The 19,864-nt window shown below is 36.8% G+C and overlaps 1 protein-coding gene across 2 annotated transcripts in view; it reads right to left on the bottom strand.

The window, feature by feature from the left end:
- COL5A2 (collagen type V alpha 2 chain) overlaps positions 1-19,864 on the bottom strand; it is a 335,664-nt gene that overhangs the window by 23,036 nt on the left and 292,764 nt on the right. For both annotated transcript variants that reach the window (XM_035007551.1, XM_035007550.1), the window contains 19 exons: positions 17,652-17,696; positions 16,482-16,535; positions 14,167-14,265; positions 13,789-13,833; positions 13,573-13,671; positions 12,306-12,359; positions 11,968-12,075; positions 10,823-10,876; positions 10,136-10,234; positions 8,932-8,985; positions 7,991-8,089; positions 7,828-7,881; positions 7,666-7,719; positions 6,150-6,203; positions 5,353-5,406; positions 2,475-2,519; positions 2,045-2,143; positions 894-1,001; positions 521-574 (listed from right to left, as the gene is read on the bottom strand). In XM_035007551.1, coding sequence (XP_034863442.1) covers positions 521-574; positions 894-1,001; positions 2,045-2,143; positions 2,475-2,519; positions 5,353-5,406; positions 6,150-6,203; positions 7,666-7,719; positions 7,828-7,881; positions 7,991-8,089; positions 8,932-8,985; positions 10,136-10,234; positions 10,823-10,876; positions 11,968-12,075; positions 12,306-12,359; positions 13,573-13,671; positions 13,789-13,833; positions 14,167-14,265; positions 16,482-16,535; positions 17,652-17,696 — 1,332 coding nt within the window. The remainder of the gene's footprint in view (positions 1-520; positions 575-893; positions 1,002-2,044; positions 2,144-2,474; positions 2,520-5,352; positions 5,407-6,149; positions 6,204-7,665; positions 7,720-7,827; positions 7,882-7,990; positions 8,090-8,931; positions 8,986-10,135; positions 10,235-10,822; positions 10,877-11,967; positions 12,076-12,305; positions 12,360-13,572; positions 13,672-13,788; positions 13,834-14,166; positions 14,266-16,481; positions 16,536-17,651; positions 17,697-19,864) is intronic.

Below are 19,864 nucleotides of genomic sequence, written 5' to 3'. Positions count from 1 at the left end.
GGTCAACCACCCTTCTTTACATTTCACTTCTTCATCCTCTTTATTGATGAAAGCATTAATGACGATTCATTGTGCAGTAATTTTGTCACCCCTAACGTCCAGCCAGCTCAAGCCTCAACTTGGCTACTCTGCAAAACTCTACTTGCCTGCTCTGGAATGAGGTCTAGGACAGCTCATTAGACTAACACTTGAACAAAAAATAAACATTGCATATGAAATAAAAAAGAAGATGAAGAAAGATAAAGAGGGCCCTACTGCTTAAAGCACTGTTCTCATATGCACAGTAAAATGTGTTCTATTTCATTCCCTCAAGAATGACCACTTTTTGGCTTGCTCTCATTCAAAGTAAGCAAAATGAGTATCCATGATTGATCAACATCAAAGCTCAAAATTCATCATCTTCCAAATCCTGACCATATGGAAACACAATGAACTTTATTTTGGAAAGTTCAGGCAAATTCATGTAATAATGATAATGTTGATTCCTAGCTTAGCTGGGAAAAGAAATGATTTCACTTACTCTTGCTCCATCATTTCCAGCTGTTCCTTCAGCACCCTTCTCTCCTATGCCACCCTGGGGAAACACACAAAATGCCATTTTTCATTTAATTATCTTTTTCTCTCACTTTGTGGAAACTTCATGAGGGCAGGGGCTTATCTCTCTTCTTCATAGTTATATTCCCTTGAGCCTAGAGCAGTGCCTGGCATTGTATATTTTTCTCAATAAATATAGATACTGAACAAAAGAAAGAGAAAGGGAGGGAGGGAGGGAAGATTGACTTGTGACTTAGGATGGTACACATAAAAGCCTGGCCAAGAAATAATTTTCAGGAGGAATTGAGAAAGCCTAAATGAATGAACTAAAACAAAACAAAACAAAACAACAGACTTACTCTGTCACCCTTGGGGCCCGGAGTTCCTGCAATTCCTCTTTCTCCTGGCATACCTTGAAGTCCTGGTGGGCCTGTATCTCCAGGGGTCCCCGATGGTCCTGGACTGCCCTAAAATGAACCAACAATAAGTGACCTCACCAATACAGTATTAAGATTGAGCCACATGAAATTTCTCTGCTGGTAAGTCAAAAAGAGTGGAATATCAGCAATTTCATATGGTTCAGCTTAGTGTTTATATTTTTCATTTGTGAAAATTGTCTGAGGTCATTTTTTGAAATAAAAAAGACTTTGCCTTTCTCTTTGTTGATTTATGTTTTCAACTTTTTTCTTTGGGGGAAATTGAGCATTAATTCAAATAAAATTAATGGTTGCCTTCCTTTTTCTTTGACAACATCATGGGGATCCTGATAAAGAAAGAAGACATTACTTTTAGAAAGTATTTCACTCTCACTAATGAACCCATGATATTAAGCTTGCTTATAGGCTAAGTCAGTGATTAAATTGAAGCAGATACTATGTAATCACTCTGGACCTTAAAAATGATAAGGGGCCTAATGTTATATGATCATGAAAAATTCTACTTTAATTGTTTATACTGAAATTGGTCACCTTGTCTTCTACAAATCTTAAATGGCACCCAAAGGAAATGGTACTGATCTTTGCCTTATGATGTATTTTACTTTCCGATTTCAAAAATGACATACTTTCTTATGGTTAGTAAGCAGAACCTGAGACCAAAAAAATGGAGCATATAATTAGGAATATCTCTTAATAAATTATACAGTTTTCTATTTATTGCCTCTGCTTATTAATGGAATTATCCAATTGTCTATTTATTGCCTCTGCTTATTAATGGAAGTCACTAGTAGAAGTTCTAAAAATAAATATTAGGAATGGGTTTCTCTATGAGAATGTATCATTATGTGCACTAAATCCTAAATCCCATCACAGAAAAGAGACTTCTTTTCAGCTGACTCTTGAGTGCCAAGGAGAAAGCCTAGTAGATGCTTACTGAATCCTTGTTGAAGAAGAAAATTATATAATCGAATTACCTTGCAACAACAAGAGAACTACACTTTAGTTCCATCATGTGTTTATTGGGCTATAACTCTTGGAACATCCTGAAGCGCCCAGCTCACCGCCATACTTACTTTTGGACCGTCAGGGCCGTGGCCCCCAGCCATTCCCTTCTCCCCAGGGAGTCCGGTTATTCCTGGTTCTCCTCTCTCGCCTGGATTTCCGCGTTCTCCCTAGTGCAACATTGGGATGTCAAGCAAGCTTAGCGACTGTTCAGAAAGTGGGTTAAAAATGTTTCTGGAAATCTGCAAAACTGCTTCTACTGGATAAAAACTGAGAAATGAGCCACTAATGAGGCTCAATTTTCTAATTTAGTGATAAGAAATGAACTTGAAATAAGAATATACTAGTTTCGCAGCACAGGATTTTCTCACAAGATTTATTTTCATCAAGGAAAATAATTTTAATTCTTAAAATAAAGCCCAGTTTATGATAAAAGTTTTTTTTTTTTTTTAAACTGAAGGCAGTGGAAACAAAGTTAATGACGAAGGAGAAAGTACTCACTCTAGGTCCTAATGGGCCAACTGCTCCAGGATCTCCAGGAACTCCCTATAAAATATAATTTTAAAAATTGTAAGAAACGCTTTGAGCTAATTTTTAGGTATTTATTAGAAATCTTTCCATACCACACACCTAATTTCCTTTAATGTACTATTAGAAGTTTGAATAAGCCTATAATATTGAAGAAAGAAAAATATGTATACTTTTATAAATGAGGGGATATCCCATATATGGATGGAAATTATTTTTCCAGAAAAAAAATGTTTATTGAAGCTGAATGCTTGATTTTGGGCAATGAAAACATACAAAATATTATCTCACAAATAGAGTGCACTGGTTTTTTTAAAGACAACAAAATATATAGTAATTTTATTTCTTCTTTTTTTTTTTAAAGATGTTATTTATTTATTTGACAGAGAGAGACACAGCAAGAGAGGGAACACAAGCAGGGGGAGTGGGAGAGGGAGAAGCAGGCTTCCCGCCGAGCAGGGAGCCCGATGTGGGGCTCAATCCCAGGACCCTGAGATCATGACCTGAGCCCAAGGCAGACGCTTAACGACTGAGCCACCCAGGTGCCCCAGTAATTTTATTTCTTAATGTGAAAACATTTTAATAAAAGAAACTGGAATAAAAAGCCATAAAGAGCTGATCTCTTAAACAGAGCCAATTCAATTCAATTTAGTAAATATTTCTTGACCATATACTATGGACAGTGCAGTCTACCAGGAATTGTGGGTTCAAACTAGTGTAGTCATGACTATGTTACGAGTTTCAGTTTATTCTTAACTAAAAGAAAGTTTGCCAAAAAGTTGAAAATGTCTCTCTTTGATTAAAAATAATAACTAATGACAAAGAAAGCTGTGTGTAGAAAGTCATGGTCATCGAAGACTGGGATGAAAACTAATTTAGACTTAGGGTTGATCCTGAATGTCAAGTTTTAAGAATGATTTAATCAAATTATTCATCTCTCATTTTCCTTTTTATGTATGCTAATGGGTCATATGTGGTTTAAAAGAAAACCTAAGTAAAAATATATCCGAGAGTTCTTTCAATAATATTTTATCTCATAAGAAAACATCGTGGTAGTTTAATCAGCATCATGTGGTGTTTTGTAGTGATATGTAAGTAATGGTACATCTTGCAATTTCTAAATATGATATGGCTTGCAATTTTGTGGCAGATAGTGCACTATTCATAGTGTCTTGATTTACACTATAACAGCCTGCAATATTCTGAAAAGAGTATATTTTTGACAAAGTAGCCTGCCTATGTCTGATAGTTTGGATAACAGATAACAATGACACCTAAAACCACTACCATCTATGTTTACAAAATCACAAATGTTAATCTCAATATACTCAATATGTTTGCTTCCATTGTAATCCCCCATCATGAGACATTTTCACTAGTGTGACAGAAGAGTTCTCTTGGGCACATGGATATATGTCTTCACTTTAGAGGCATCAGTGTCTATCCTCCATCCCCAACCCAGGATGATGCCAGGGGAAGTGAAACATGAAGAAGCATGTGCTGTCCTTGGACAGTAACGTCACGTCCTCCAAAATGGAGGGCTAGCATTCCCTCCGCATGTAGCACCTACACACAAGCTGGTGGCAGTCACACTAGAACATCACTGCTGCTAGTGACTTAGTGACCCACCTTTTATGTCAGTTCCTCAAATAAGCCTTGCCTTTTACTAAAAAAATGAAACAAAATGAAAAGTGTATCAAGTGGGCCTCCAGTTTTCTCCCCTGCAGTGTATTGTCCTCCATGTGGTGTGATCTTCCTAAAACCCAAATCTAATTGTACTACTCCCTACTTAAAAGCCCCTCATCATCTTCCATTAGAAGAATCTGAACAGGGGGCCTGGGTGGCTCAGTCCGTTAAGTGACTGCCTTCAGCTCAGGTCATGATCCCAGGCTCCTGGGATCGAGTCCCTCATCAGGTTCTCTGCTCAGCGGGGAGTCTGCTTCTCCCTCTCCCTCTACCCCTCCCCCCTGCTTGTGCTCGCTCTCTCTCTCTCAAATAAATAAATAAAATATTTTAAAAAAAGAAGAATCCAAACAAACTACGTTCAAATTCAGACTTTCCATAATTGGACTCCTGATTCCCCGTCCAGCCTCACCTCCACATCAACCTATACTATGCATTCCTGACTTACCAACTTTTTCAGTGCCTTCATTTGACCACAAAACCTTTGCACCTGCTGTTCCCATTTTCTGGAGTATTTTACTACCTTCCCTCGTCCCCTCTTACTCATAAAAGATATTACTTTGTCTGGGAAACTTTTCCTAAATCTCCAAGTCCGAATTCAGTGCATCTTCTATGTTTCCACACACAGAGTGCCTCCCCAGAAACTCTCTATCTCCTACTATGATGTAATATAAAGGTTAGGTTCGTGTCCATCTTGTTCAATTGGTTAGGGCCAGGGCTTAATACAACTAAGCACAGAGTGCTCAGCAAATATTTGTTGAATAGTCAAATGAATGAACAAATCACTCATAGAAAAATAAATTAACTGATGTCCTGGTAAAATAATAGAAATAAAATAGTATCTGTTTATAACCATTTATAAAGTCTCCAGTAAAGCTCTGTAATTATGAGAAGATATATATTTAGTGATTAAAAACACAGTCTTGGGAAGCAGCCTACCAGGATTCAAATTATACCAGATGTGTGACTTTGGGAAAGTCACCTAACATGTCTGTGTCTCATTTTCCTCATCTGAAAAATAGGCATCCTACTAGTACCTAGATATATAGGGTTGTTTTGAGGATTAAAAGAGAGAACATTTACAAAGCAAACCAGAACAGAACTTCACATATAATGGCCCAGCAATTTTTATTATTGCTATTATTATTATTATTTTAAATGAACTTACCTGATCACCTGGCTTTCCACCTTCCCCGGGAGGCCCTGGAGGACCAGGAAGCCCCTAAAGGAAAAGGAAGAAAATGAAATTGTGAATTGGTGAAAGTTTAATAGGCCACTAGAGTTAACAGTTTACCTTTATAATTCATGGGCCCTCCATGACTATACTTTCTCAAGCAAAGGATATTGTTTAAAGACAAGCAAAGCAGAATAAGAAAACTCTATCTTCTACCATAATGCAGCAACTGGTCAGTTTATAGGTTTAGATTTTCACTTGGACACCACTTAGCAAAAAAAAAAAAATAATAAAGATAAGAATCTAACAGGAGATTCTTAACATCTGTCAAGTTTTTATGGGTCTGAAAGCAATATTTTAAGTTGCTAGAATAGTACTGAAAGTCACTCCTGAAAGTGTTTTTTTTTTTTTACCAAATTATCATTATCCATTATTAAATAATTTCCCATACAATATATTTAAATAAATCTTAAAAATTTGTTTAACAAAAATTTTAAGACATTGTGTCTGTAAAACTAGATAAACTTTAAAACAGTTCAATAAAACTTAACAAAAACATTTTATAATTTTTAATTTGTTAATAATTTTGGATTTTGATCAGTTTTTCAGGGAAGTCTGTTCCTTCTCTCTGAACAAAAATGTTGGGTTTTATCCATTTTATCTACTTACTAGAAGATGGATGACTTTTTTGAAAATTGTGGAATTTCACATCATTTGACCATATCTTTTCATATTTTAAAAAAGCAATTTAATTAATGGTAGAAGAAATGGAAAAAGGAATTTGTGCATACCTGAAAGCCAGTGGGGCCTGGAGGTCCCTGTTCTCCTCTCTCCCCAGCTAGACCCTAAGTCATGAAGGAAAGAAAATCATGAATAGAACCAATCTTTACACCTGCTTCCTGTTTTGTGACCTACTAGAAGTATTGATATTTGCCTTTTTTCTAATCACATGTTTTCACTTTAACCAGATAATGAACTAGCATTATAATGAAATAGTTTAATGGTATTGGTGGAAGTCCTTGCTGGTGAGAAAATATCTTCCAAAGCCAGCAAAGACACTGATGACATATGTTTATTTTTTGATCCAAACATAAAATGTCTAGAGCCAACCATAAAATTGTGGGGTAATTGCATAAGTTGAACATGGAAAAATTCATTACTTTCATATATCTAATCTAAGCAAGTAATACAAGTATCCCCTGCTTTTCCAAAGTTCGTGTTCTAGCACTTCACTTTTATGGAAGGTCTATATTAGCTTTCTGCTAACTTCAAGAAATCTGAAGAGAAGTTTTGCTTTTAGGAAAAAAGGCAAAAAGCAAAAAAAGCATTCAGCGTTTTTTTGCAGGGAGCTGTCACAGAGGCAGTGCACCCTTAGGAGCAAGAGTGGCAGGTACATTCTCCTCCTTCCTGGGGAACCACAGTCGGCATCTCAGCATCAAGCCACCAGAGCGCTGAGCTGTGTCTGTGAGCATCTGCGTTTTATCTACATTTATTTTGTGCATGTGTTACAACAAGATATGTGCTAAGGTATTAGAAAAGCCTAGGAGAGGTTCTTTTTGGAGTCTGGGAATTTTAAGAAAATTTTCCATATAAATTAATGATAATTGCTTCTTTGCTTTATACCATTTCAGCTTATAAAAGTTTCCCCAGGAACACTCTACTTTCAGATAATGGGTGAAACCTGTATTTCTATTCCAATTTATTTTTCAGTGTCATAAAAAGTATTAGTCAAGGTTTCAAACACTAGAACAACTGAAGAAAGCAAAGCTAACATTTTAGAAAGATACTTAAATTGCCCCATTGCAAACAAATAAATATGCCAAAATATTTCTGATAAATATTTAATTTTAGAATCCTTGGATGCAAATGTACCTCAAAGGATAAAATTTTTCATTTTTTAGTCCTCCAAAAAAAATAAGTCAGCTTAAATAAACTGCTATAAGACATCATTAGAAGAATATAGGTATAATTCAGTATTTATATATTATTAATAAAAGACAGTACAAAATATTTGTCAAAACATTCGTCAAACTGATTTTCCTCAGTTGACATATTCTTCAACACAAAAAGATGATGAGGTAGCTTTTACCATCAACATTTTAAAGAAGTTTAAAATGAAAAGTCCAATCACTTGATTTAAAAAGGCAGAAGGTGCCAGAACAGAAATCAAAAGAAAAGATTATAACTGAAATCCTTCAATCCTGTACTTTCTTATTTACTTCCCCTGAAACTTACTCAAAGTCAAGTTGTAAACAAACATCAATGAAAAATGCAATGTGAATACATTCTCATTGAAAGATCACCTACCGGGGGGCCCACGGGACCAGAAGGACCAACTTCACCATCTTTTCCAGGAGCTCCCTAGTATCACACAGAGATGATATGTGAAGTGAGGCCACAAGACATTTGGATAATTTCATATATACATATATGTATATTTCTCCCCCTTGGCAGAAAATGTATAGTTACCCTCTGCCCAGGAACACCAGCATTTCCTGCCTCTCCAGGTTTTCCAGGGTCACCCTAGAGAAAAATTAGAAACTATTCTAAAATCCAATCGATTTGCTCAAAACATGCCTGCTTCAAGTGAGGATTATGATGAGATAGCAAACTTATTATACACCGTACTCACACTGCTACCTTTGGGGCCTGGAAGACCCATACTCCCAGGTTGCCCTCTGATTCCTATGGAGCCTGGAGGACCCGGCCGGCCATCCTCCCCTGGAGCACCCTACAAAATTCACAGGAGCAGAGTAAGTTTTATGTAAATTCTCTCTAAATATCGTATGACCCAAAACATCACTTGCCTTTCCTTACTTATACAAGTTACATAAGTTTTAAATTATCCTTCACCTTTTACTTAGTGCATCAGAAAAGTTGAGTGTTTAAAAAAAATTGCTGAAGTATTCTGAGTATTTAGAACAGAGATTTCACGCTTTTTCTATACACAAACCTCATCTCCACAACTTACATTCTCATATTCATAGGGAAAATTTTTCTTTCTTCTTTAATTTACTCAAGCTTGTGGTAATGAAAATTTGGTACTTCTGTTTCACATTTTTGGCATAAAGGAAGGGCCCAGAATATATGAGCTGTCAAAAGTCATACCTACCTGTCTCTTAAACCAGTACAATTGGGAGGACATCAAGAAAAGAGAATGTTTCTAATAGACATATTTGACCAATACTGGAAGAATACATAATTTCAACTTTTTCCACTGACGTCAGAGAAGCAATTTCAATCTCAAATATTTGTATCAATTAAATTTGATCAATTTTTGGTGAATTTTAAAATATGAAGATCCTATGAATTTGCTTCGGCATTTTAACATGTATATATCATCCACCCTATTAAAAACATTAACCTCAAATAAACATCTTACCATTTAAGTTGTAGGTCTGTTGAGCAATATTAATGGTTGTGGAGTTGCGTTTATTTATTTATTTTAAGTAGGCTCCACATGGGGCTTGAACTCATGACCCTGAGATCAAGACTTGAGCTGAGATCAAGAGTTGGATGCATAACTGACTGAGCCACCCAGGCACCCTAAGGAGTTTTATGTAAAATACTTACCAAAGGCCCAAGTTTTCCTTCAGGACCTTGAACACCAGGATTTCCCGTCAGACCCTGAAAATTAAAAGCAATTGTCATTTTGTTGCTGACTTGCAACTGAAGTAAAGATTCTAGAGAGTAAAAATAGTACTGTATTAAAAGGATCCAGTTCCACTTTGCAATGCCCATTCTCGGTGGTCTTAGGCTCCTCTAGACAAACTCACAGGCCAATCATGGACCTCAGCCAGCCTGGCTTTGGAAGGATGCAGGGCAGAAAACAGAGCGTGCCAACAGGCAGCACCACGTGGGACTCTTCACTTGGGGGGGAGCCCTCACAGCACAGCCTCCCACACTGGAGAGGTCACATGGGAGGCAATGAGTCTACATGGTGGGCACAGGAGCCACTCTGTTTTAGAAATCTCATGTAACCAGTACTTGTAAGAGCACTTTGAACGTAGTATACCGATCCTGGCAAGGTGAATGTGCAGGTCCTAGTTCCTCCGAACTCCTAACACCCAAAGCTATGCCTCCCACCAGGTGTTTATAATTCATAGTCCTCCCAGTCCAAATGTGGTCTACAGTCAGGGGTCATTTTTTACTATTAGCAATGTTGACTGCTCTTTCAGCTGGTATACCAACTTTATCAAGTATCTAGGGAGGAATTTCTAAGAAAATGTCGGTTTCCCACGTAGAAGGAGGAAGGGCTATAATAGACTTTTACTCGTATATTTAACACTGGGTTCAAGATTATGTGAAGCCAAATGTACATTTCTATCCAACAACTTTTTGTATAATTCCTTTCTCTTTGAGGAGCACTGTTGACAACTGAATATGAGAGGAATTCCACAATCCAAATGAATTTTCAAGTGACATTTGGTTAAAAGGAAATTTATCAGGAATTCTCTCTGCCAAAAGCCAATAAATTATTTGTCAGCAAGTAAAGAAAAAAATAAATAAATAAATAAAAAATAAATGGATTTTCTTCCATGTCAAGTGGCAAAATGATTAATGCATACTCCTTTGAGAAACGGAGACTAGAAATGGCTGTATTTTATATACATGATAAAAATAACAAAACAGTATTTTAAAAATAGTGAGTCGGGTCAAAATTGTAAAAACAAAGACATGCTCCCACTTGTCAAGACTAACTCAATTAGAAAGTCCTTTCGATGAGTTCTCAGGAGCAGTTCTCTTGGGTTGATGTAGCAAAAGGCTGTGTTCTTACCCGAGCACCTGGCAGCCCAGGTTCACCTGGCCGTCCTGGGTCCCCCTGACCTCCTTTAGGTCCCGAAGAACCCACAGGACCCCTTTCTCCTTGAGCCCCCTGTTCCAATGCAAAGCAGAATGTGTCAGAAAAAAGAAACAGTGCAGGAAAATAAAAGCAAGGAAATATAAAATTTATGTTTTACAAATCAAAGCACTAGTATACCATACAAATACTTTTATCAAATAGTTATAAAGTTACAGAAAGTATCACTACATATTCTATTCTCATTTGTCTTTCTCCAAGAATAGTGGTTTTTCATCATTAACTAATGAAAATTATGTTCAGATTACCACTCCGATAATCTAAATTTGGGAAAAAAACACCAAAATTTTAGAGTCTAAATTTCTACATAAAGAAAAAATTCTATATATCAGCTAAAGGAAAGGTGTATGACCTTTTCTTCTCAGCAGTGTCCCGAGAAAGTCTGAAAATAAACTTCTACATGCTTCCAAACATCATCCTTCTTCCCTAGCCCTCTGTAATATAGAAACTGCACAAGAGGGATTTGACATTAGGCTTGATGTCTGTGTCTGACTCTTTTCTTGATCTGCCCCCATGTGGACCAAAGCTAGATCGCTATTCTGGACAATGGCATCTTTTGGACCACCAGCCACACAAGTGTCAACATTGATGGGATAACCTCACCTTTGGTCCAGGTAAACCATCAGAGCCTGGAAAACCACGATTGCCAGGAGCACCCTATAATGACCAAAATGTGATTCTTTATTGTTGTTGATGTTCTTGAAATGTATAATGAGTGGGTAATTTTTAATTTTATTATTATAAGGTTTTAGGAGCCGTGATCAAGCCAACATGGCAATAGATACGTATAAGGGGGAAAAAAAAAAAACCTAACTACATGGAAATAAATTTTAAATTTTGGAGAATACTTAAGTACTGAGCCAAAAATTATTCAAATTAAGAACTATACTAACAATTCATTGTAAAATTAAACATAGAGGAAAACTGATAGCTAGATATGAGCAGCAAAGAATGGCACCATCTACTATGATCAAAATGTCAATGATAACGTGCATTTGTATTGTCTTCTATGTGAAGCACTTTGCATTCTCTGAAAGTCTCTACAAATGTAAGGTGATAATGCTGTTGTCCCGTTCAGACCTGTTTCATTACATTCCAGCCACAGCAACATCTTCTAATCTCTGAAATCACCAACCCTCCTGGCCTCCAAGCTTTGCATTTCCTATTTCTTCTGCTGACAATGTTCTTTCTCCCAAGTTCTCTTTCTGGCTCATCCTCATCTTCAGATGTCAGCTAAAATGCCATCTTCCCAAAGAATCCTGTTTCCTAATCACCTAATCTAATATTACACTATCGTCATATATTCAAAGTTACTCTCTACCACATCACCTGTTATTTCCTAAGTGTATACCACACTTACTAAAATGTACAATTATATTTTTGTTTGCCTGTTGACTTATTGCTCATCTCCCTACTCGAACAAGCTATTGTTTACTAGCCCCCACATGAAGGCTGGGACCACAGCCTTCTTTTTCACTGAGCACCAATATATCAACTACATATCAATATATTAATATATCAAACTGGCAGAATGTAGTTGTTCAATCAGTATTAGTTGAATGAATGAATGAATGAATGAGCAATAATTAAACAGTTGGCTCCTTGAATTCACAGACAACCATACTGAACCATGCAATGCACTTGCAAGCATTTCTTTTAACTGCTCTAGCTTTCCTTACTATCCCCCAAAACTTACCCATGTAATTCCCCCACAACTCTAAGAATTTATTTTATTATTCAAATTTTACCCTTTCTCCCACTGGGCCTGGAGGACCGACTGTTCCTGGATCACCTCGGGGACCTCTTTTGCCTTCTTCACCAGCTGGGCCTATTGGACCCTGAATACCATGTGGCCCCTATTAAAAACAGAAGGAGGTTACCAGAAAGAGCCAGAGTACAAGGGAGTTATAGTCAAAAGCTTCATTCAATGAAATCAGTTACAAATTTGCAACTATATTAAACTATTTCCATCCAAAGGTATATTCGTCATTGTTATTATTTGAAACACTTGAGCATTTTGACCTGTGCACTCCTGGACAATATTTATGCTCTTCTTATCATTTAAACAAAAATAATGAAGCCTTACTGGTTCCCCTTTTGGGCCAGCTTCTCCTTTGAAACCTGGAACTCCTGGATCACCCTAAAATAAAAGTATGAATAGTTATGAGAACCAGGACATTTAGCCAGTCCAACCTGCTTTAATTAATTACAGTAAATGGGCCTTGAAAACTTTCTGCAGCTGAGTCTGTATTATCATTTTTTTTTAATTTTGCAAGTCTTGTAGAATGTATGTGAAATTTTATAAAATCTAGTATAATTAGGTAGCAGTTTGTCTATTTTACAGTGGTCTTCAAGAGACTTATTTTTAAAATCTTGTTTGTTTTATCATGCATACTAGAAAAATTAGAATTATTCAGTTATTCCAATTTGCTAATTAAAATTAGAACTAACAATGACAACTTCTACAGATAAATCTATTTCAGGTTTATTTTAGGAAATAGACTTATTTACCCAGAATCAAAATAATTTTATATTTATGTTCTCTTTATTGACAGTTTGATAGCTTCAAATATGGCATTTCATCTTTGGAGTGTTCTGAGGTTTTATGTATCTGTGTCTTTAAATACCAGTTAAACTTGTGGGAAACAGATTGCTAAATTGAGAACATGATAACATCGAATGTGAAATATCAGCAACACTCATGTTTTAATAAATCTGTCACCAGCATTTAAAAGGATTTATTAGCATAACTAAGTTACTTGGAACAGAATTCAAAGTATTTATTTTAGGTAGTGCTAAGAAAGTTTTAATTTTTACATATCAAGCTAAAAATATATAAGCACAACTTCTCAATGTGTTTATTTCTTATGGGCTCATCATAATTTTTTCTAATAAATAATTTCACAAAATATGGAAATTCACTCAATTTGAACAATATGGTGGGGTCACTCTTCACGATAACTATCAAGAAATGGCTGTTGAATCCATTTTTCACCAAACTGTCATTCTAACCTACACATTTCTTCACACTGGCTTGCAAAAATATTTCCACAATGGTTATTATTCAACTACTGATAAAATTCTATGAGGAAGACCATAAAGTCACGACCTTACTATTTTAAATAAAAAACCCACTAAAATCCAAAACAACACAGTAATGTTCCCCTTTGAATTTAAACCCCTAAACTGTTCATTAACACTTGGCTTCCACTTTACAAAGATTTCTATCTTCAATTGCCTCATTCAGATAAGTCACATTATCTATGTTTAATTGCATCTCACTGAATACTATATTTCTTGGTGATCTTAGTTGGATTATACTAATAGATGATAATTATTGTAAAGGACATTACCGGTTGGCCTCGAATTCCTGGAGGTCCCGTGCTACCTTGAGGTCCTGGAGATCCAGGGGGACCTGCTAAGCCAGGAGGACCAGAGGTACCAGGAGAGCCCTAGCAGAGTGAAAGAGTGACATGATGAGCACAGACCTATGTAGAAGTCTATGGTCAACGTCCAAATGATTATGTCCATTTGAGTTTCTCGTGGCATGAATGCAGTTAGTTACTTACCGTTGGGCCTTTGGCACCAGGTGTCCCTTCAGTTCCTACCGCACCCTAAAAGATATATGAAAAGTTTATAAGACATTAAGCCATGTTTAGGGTGGTCTTTGGATGTCCACCCATATTCTAAAAGGAGGCAGAAAATTATTATAAAAACATCAACCACCATTATATCATAAAACTCACTTTTATAACTAATTCCCTTTCCATAAAAATAGATAAAATTTTGCAGAGTTGTCAAGAGAAATATGTTTTCTAAAATCAGTTGCAAACACTCATTCAGAATTCAAAGAAGATATATTAAAATAGATTGCCTTCATTCTGATGTTATAAAACGTGTCAAGCTTTCTGTTAAGAACATCATTCTTAAATGTGCTAGGAACTTACAGGAAGACCCTGAGAGCCAACTGGACCTGGTGGCCCAGTTTCACCTCTTTGCCCTTGGGGACCTTCAGGGCCTCTTGCTCCAGTGGGACCTGCTTCTCCCTAACAGGGCACAAAAGAAATATTAATTTAAGAAAAATATAAACGTGGTGTGGTTCAAAGTTTATTGCTTATTTGGAGCTTCACATTTTATCCTTCAGTATTTTAAGTGGTCATGAGCACAAATTGGTCTACAAGGGATGTGTGCCTAACCTAGCTTAAGGAGTAGACTCACTTTCCTACCCCTTCAAGTGTGAGGATGTCTGCAGCATTAACAGCAGAGCCAAGTGGTCAAGGTTACCTGATAGCTACTCTTATTTCAACCCAAGAGAGCGGTCCAGATAGTAAATACAAGTACAGCTGCTGAGTTAAATTTTAATTGACATGAATAACAAATAATTTAAGTTTGTCCCAGGCAATATTTGAGCCCTATCTATATGAAAATTTTTTCTTTATTTATCTGAAATTTAAAGCTAAGTGGGTTTCTGTATTTTATATAATATATTAGGTCCTTATGTAGATCTAATCCTAGAGGGACCTGGATCTGGAATTTTAGAACTAAAATTCTAAGCCTTAGGGTGTTCATTAGTGCCAATAAGACATATAAAATCTCTATTGAATCCTTGAAATACAAAGAACTGGATGTGGAAGTTTATTCTTCATTTGGAAAAACAGAGACCATGAAAGAATTTAACAGGTATAGCAGAATCCTGGCCAAAAACAAAGGTCTGTGAATTTTATGCCTGGGGAGGTGGGAATAGGATAGGCAAATAATTTCTGAGAAAAACAGTTTTGCAAAGTGTTTGACTTTTTAAGCAGTTTTCAGTAGCCAACAGCCAGTGCTAGAAAACCCCAGGAGGAAAAGGAAGTATGCAGAGTGAGCTGCTATATAAATTGTGATTCTAAGAGTCTTATCTAGATACCACAGTAGGAGTAGAAACCACTTTCTGCTAAATCTTAGTCCGGGCCATTGTGAGTATTCTATCCTTAATTCTCTGGCCAGCGCTCAGTTTGAGGGTAGAGGGTCTCACGTGAAAGGGGAAGGGATTTTGCATATTTTGATCAGGGAACATAGGGAAGATGGGCCCTCCATGGCCAGAGCCAGGAGCAGCAGGATTAGGACTTAGGGGAGCAGATCAGAAACAGAGGGGACCTCAAGAAGGTCCTAGGAGCCCAAGTGCACAGAAAGAAGGGACTGGTTAGTGAAATGACTTAGGGCATCATTTTAAAGCAGCCACATCTCTGCAGCACAGAGTTTAAAGACAGCATTAGAGAGAGCCTGAAGAATAATTTGACTTGATGACGCTCACATTTCACAGTATTTGAAATTTTGTTGTTGTTGTTGGTAGTGGTGGTGGTGGTTTTAAACAACAAGTTCAAAGTCCATTTGAGTAGCACTCCTCACAAGAAGCCTGGATCTATATTGAGGGCATCACTTAACCTTCAATGAAATTCCATGAGAAGATAAGATTGAGAGAAGTGAGGTGATTGCCATAGCTACAGTCATTTTTGTACAGCAGAATCTTGTGAGTAAATCCCTTCTGTGAGATGAAGAAAATTATTGCCAAGGGGAAACTGGGTGTGAGGGGTAGTCAAATGTATTGTGTTGTTTAACATTTGAAAGAAGTGTTCTGAATGTATTCACTAATTTAGCTAATATAATCTTAATAACCTCCTACTATAATCCTTGAATTTATCATCCAAAACACTGAAAGAACAAACTGTAACTCCCTACAAATGTAAACCATCCCAACAGAATACTTTAATCATTCCCATGTGGAAAGGCAAATAGCCTCCCTGACTATTCCTTTAATGGGTTGTGTAAATGGTAGGGGCAGGGGGAGGAGCGAAAGCCAGCATTGTGTGAGAGAACAGCCTTTTGACAACCTCTGATTTATTTTAACCTCCTATTGTTTAGAACATTCTGCGATTTATTACTGCCAGGCACTGTATCCAAGAACAGAGTTCCAATTCAGTTCAAGTTCTTATTCCTTGCAGCTGTTACAATTGTCTAGCTTAGAGTTCTAACACAACAGATTCTTTGATATTACAGTTGTATGATTATCAGTAATTCTCTTTTAATTACATATTGTTTAGTAATCTCATTTTTAAATTTTTACAGTTATTTTTTTCCCTACCATAATAGACACTGAGAATGCTCTAGGCTTTTTCCTTAGTTAAGCAACCTCCATACAATTAAGGAAATGCCATTCTTCACTTCAGGATTCATATAATCAAGTAATTCTTGTAATCAAGAGCTAAATATATTAACATTTTACCTTCATCCCAGGATTTCCTGGAAAACCGGACGATCCAGGTATCCCAAGAGGACCCTGTTAAAAGAAACCAGAAAAGTGATCAGACATGTTTTTTAATCAATATCTGATTGAGTCATCTTTCATTCTTTGACAACATTCTGTATTTTGACACATAGGATTAATCCACTTAGTACTTTCAAATCACAAAGATAATGTCATTTTATTATAAGTGCTTTCCAACATTGGTATGGAATAGTGCTAAAAGCCATGTCCAGTGGTGTTAAACACTTGTTGTTGTAGTGTATTAGAGAATAAGTCAGTCACAAATACAAATTATTTGAAACAATTGCTTCTTGAGAGATGAACTTTCTTTGTGCTAACCAAGTGATACAGTTTTTAGAAAGTTAGGTTTTGTACCAAAATCCAGGACTGCACTTTATAAAAATGATGCTTAAGAATCATCTGGGTATTTTAGAGTGATTTTTTTCAGGCTAATATGTGGATATTTGTCACTATCCCATATTTGGGAAGGTGTGCATAGAGTTTAAACCATTGATTAAAAGGCCAGATTTAAAGGAAATGAGTGAGTGTAAGAGGAATTCCATTCTAGGTTATCCTGATTCTTCTTTGAGGACTATATTGTAATTCCATCTGTTTTACAGTAATAAAATCCCTTTTAAACTATTTTTATTTTTTCCTCCTATCTTTTTGTTTCCTTTTTATGAAGAAAAGGCACGAAAGATCCTAAGGGCAAATAATTTCAAGTCTGATTTACCCTCCTTGTATTTTCCTGAGCTCCTCATGTTGTTTTTTTTCATCTATCCATCCTATAGACCACGCTATATTACAGCTCATTTTATATACTCATCTTTCAAGACTTAGCTTGAAAGTTGTTCTTCTTTAAGTCTTCCTTAATATCTGTATCTCACTATAGGTCTAGGTACCAGTAGGTTCCCATACTTGAACTTCACGTTACACTATACAGCGTAGCACCTAGCAACAGCATTATGCTACAATATTAATCGATGTATCTCTCCTTGATAGACAAGGCAGTTACCAAAGATAAGTACTATGTGTTTTTCACCTTTTTATTCCAAGTGTCTGGGACACAGTGAGTGCTCTGTAAATGTTAACAAATGTACAAATGGAAGAATAAATGAATGAAGTGAATATGAAAGTAGTACAACTCACCATTGGCCCAGGTTTTCCAGGCATACCATGTGTACCTCGTTGTCCCTAATTAGGAGAAAAAGAGACAAGGTAAAATTACATTTTCTACAGTATTTGCTCATAATTCACTTGTTTTATAAAAATTTCCATGTTAAAAACTGAAGAATAAATATTAACTGACAACAACCTTAACTGGGTCAATAGCAATAAAAATACATTTTTGTACAACATTGATAGTGTAGTAATAAACACACCCATCCTTACAACAATAACAAAGAAAAATCAAGATTGAAAAAAAATGGAACTGATTAAAATGATCCTTTTTATTTGAATGTATGATTTGCAATCAAATGAACTCAAAGACAATGAAATTTTATACACCTCAGTCTTTCTAATAGGCAGATTAACTCAGAGGAGGAATGTGCTCCTCGTAAAAAGAACAGCAAAATAAAGTACATACACACACACATACACACACACACAGGAAATTAAGTAGTAGTGAATGCTATGGTGATCATCTAGATCTTCCTTCAGCACTGAAGTAATCATTCTACCACTGCTGGAAGTGTTGTAAGCTGATGGCTCATAGTTAAGACCCTCCCACCAACTGCCCTCAGCAAAGGAGTTAGCACTCCCGAGGTTATGCCTCTTCCAAGGTCAATGCAGTAGTACAAAGGATTGGCCGCCGCCCCCCCCACATTAAGACAAGTCTGATGAGCCATCCCAACCCCATAGTTCTCATGGAACTGACAACTCATGGAGACTGGGCTCTTTGTTGTAATTGTATACAGCTTAAATTCTCCTTGTGACAAACCCTGCTTTTTATTCATTTCTTCACAAATGTAGCTTCTGAGATCACTCCCCAATAAATTCCCTGCACACAAGTCTTTGCTTTGATGCTGTTTCCTAGGAAACCTGACCTGACATCCTAATACCATTGGTGCCAGAAGAAGTACAAGAAAGCAGACTCTAAAATGGAAATTTAAAGCTGGGTTCCTCACTGACTATCTAGATGAAGTATGACTCACTCTTGACATCCTGGGGCGATGCAGCAATAGATATTGTCTCCAGTGGCAAATTGAGATAGGGCACAAGCGTAAGAGAAAGGGCTATGGGTACACAGCTCAGACACTTGCGAAGGATTTGAAGAAGTAGCAATTATCAAGTTGATGGAATTGCATGGATCTTGTTGAATGAATACATTGGAGAAAGACATTGAAAGGCTAATGGTGATTTATCATCAATATAAGACTCCTTGGAAGCACTTTAAGATATTGTAATCTTCTACAATCAGAGGGAAGAAAAAGCTGAAGATTGGACCCAGGACTTGATAAAGCTTCAAGAGCTCTTGAGACGGTTGAATTCTAAACCACAGAAAGTCTGTTATGCCCTATGGTCAGGGCCCTTGATTAGAAGGAATGAAATTTGGCATTGGGAACTTTGAAATCTCAACTCCGAAGTCTTTGGGCCTGTAGAAATTCCCACAATTAACAGCTTATTCTTCCTGACTTAAAGATAATGCGGAAGCCTCTACTTTACCAGACAATATATGCTACCACCACCACCACCTGCCCCTGCTGCTCAGCCACCAGATCAATAACTAGCATCAAGTCACGAAATAACTGAGTTGAGGAAAAGTTGCTTCTGATAAAAGAGGAAAGATACACACCAAAGGAGCTATGAGTCCCTTACATCATGTAGAGGCAGAATCCAAAAGAGAATGTGTGGAAGTAGGTCCTGAGGGTACCGGATCGTGAGGGAAAAGACATAAAGTGGAGAACTTTAATAATATGGAAATACTCTCCCATGATACATATTTAACACTCTGATGAAGACTCTGAAAAAATGGTGTTAACATGAGAGATGGTTTAGAAAGAGCAATGGCCCACACTGAGTGATGTAGCAATGCCAAAACTGCCTTGGCAGAGAGTAGAATAAAGCACAGAGAAGTGAACATACGAGATCGGATATACCATGGAAGGATGGATAAGCAACAGCCGACTACATTCTATAGTAGTTTCTACGTTTCCAGAGGACACTTTATCTTCAAAGGGATACAAGGGCCTAGTGAGAGGGTCTCACTTCTCCCCAACCAGGGCTCTGACTTTGGTACTATTGAGAAATTCTAAAATGGCTGTCTTCTGTAGTTAGGTGTAACAGCAGGGGATGCTGTAAACCTGGGACTCCTAATACAAATAGGGATGATAAGATCCCATAATAATAGAGGCTAGGTG

The sequence above is a fragment of the Mirounga leonina genome, unplaced genomic scaffold (genome assembly GCF_011800145.1).
Source record: "Mirounga leonina isolate KUSES-001 unplaced genomic scaffold, KU_Mleo_1.0 Mir_151, whole genome shotgun sequence".
NCBI classification, from domain to species: Eukaryota; Metazoa; Chordata; class Mammalia; order Carnivora; family Phocidae; genus Mirounga; species Mirounga leonina.
Note: the sequence above shows the minus strand (reverse complement) of the source record. Positions and strands in the feature narration are given on the sequence as shown.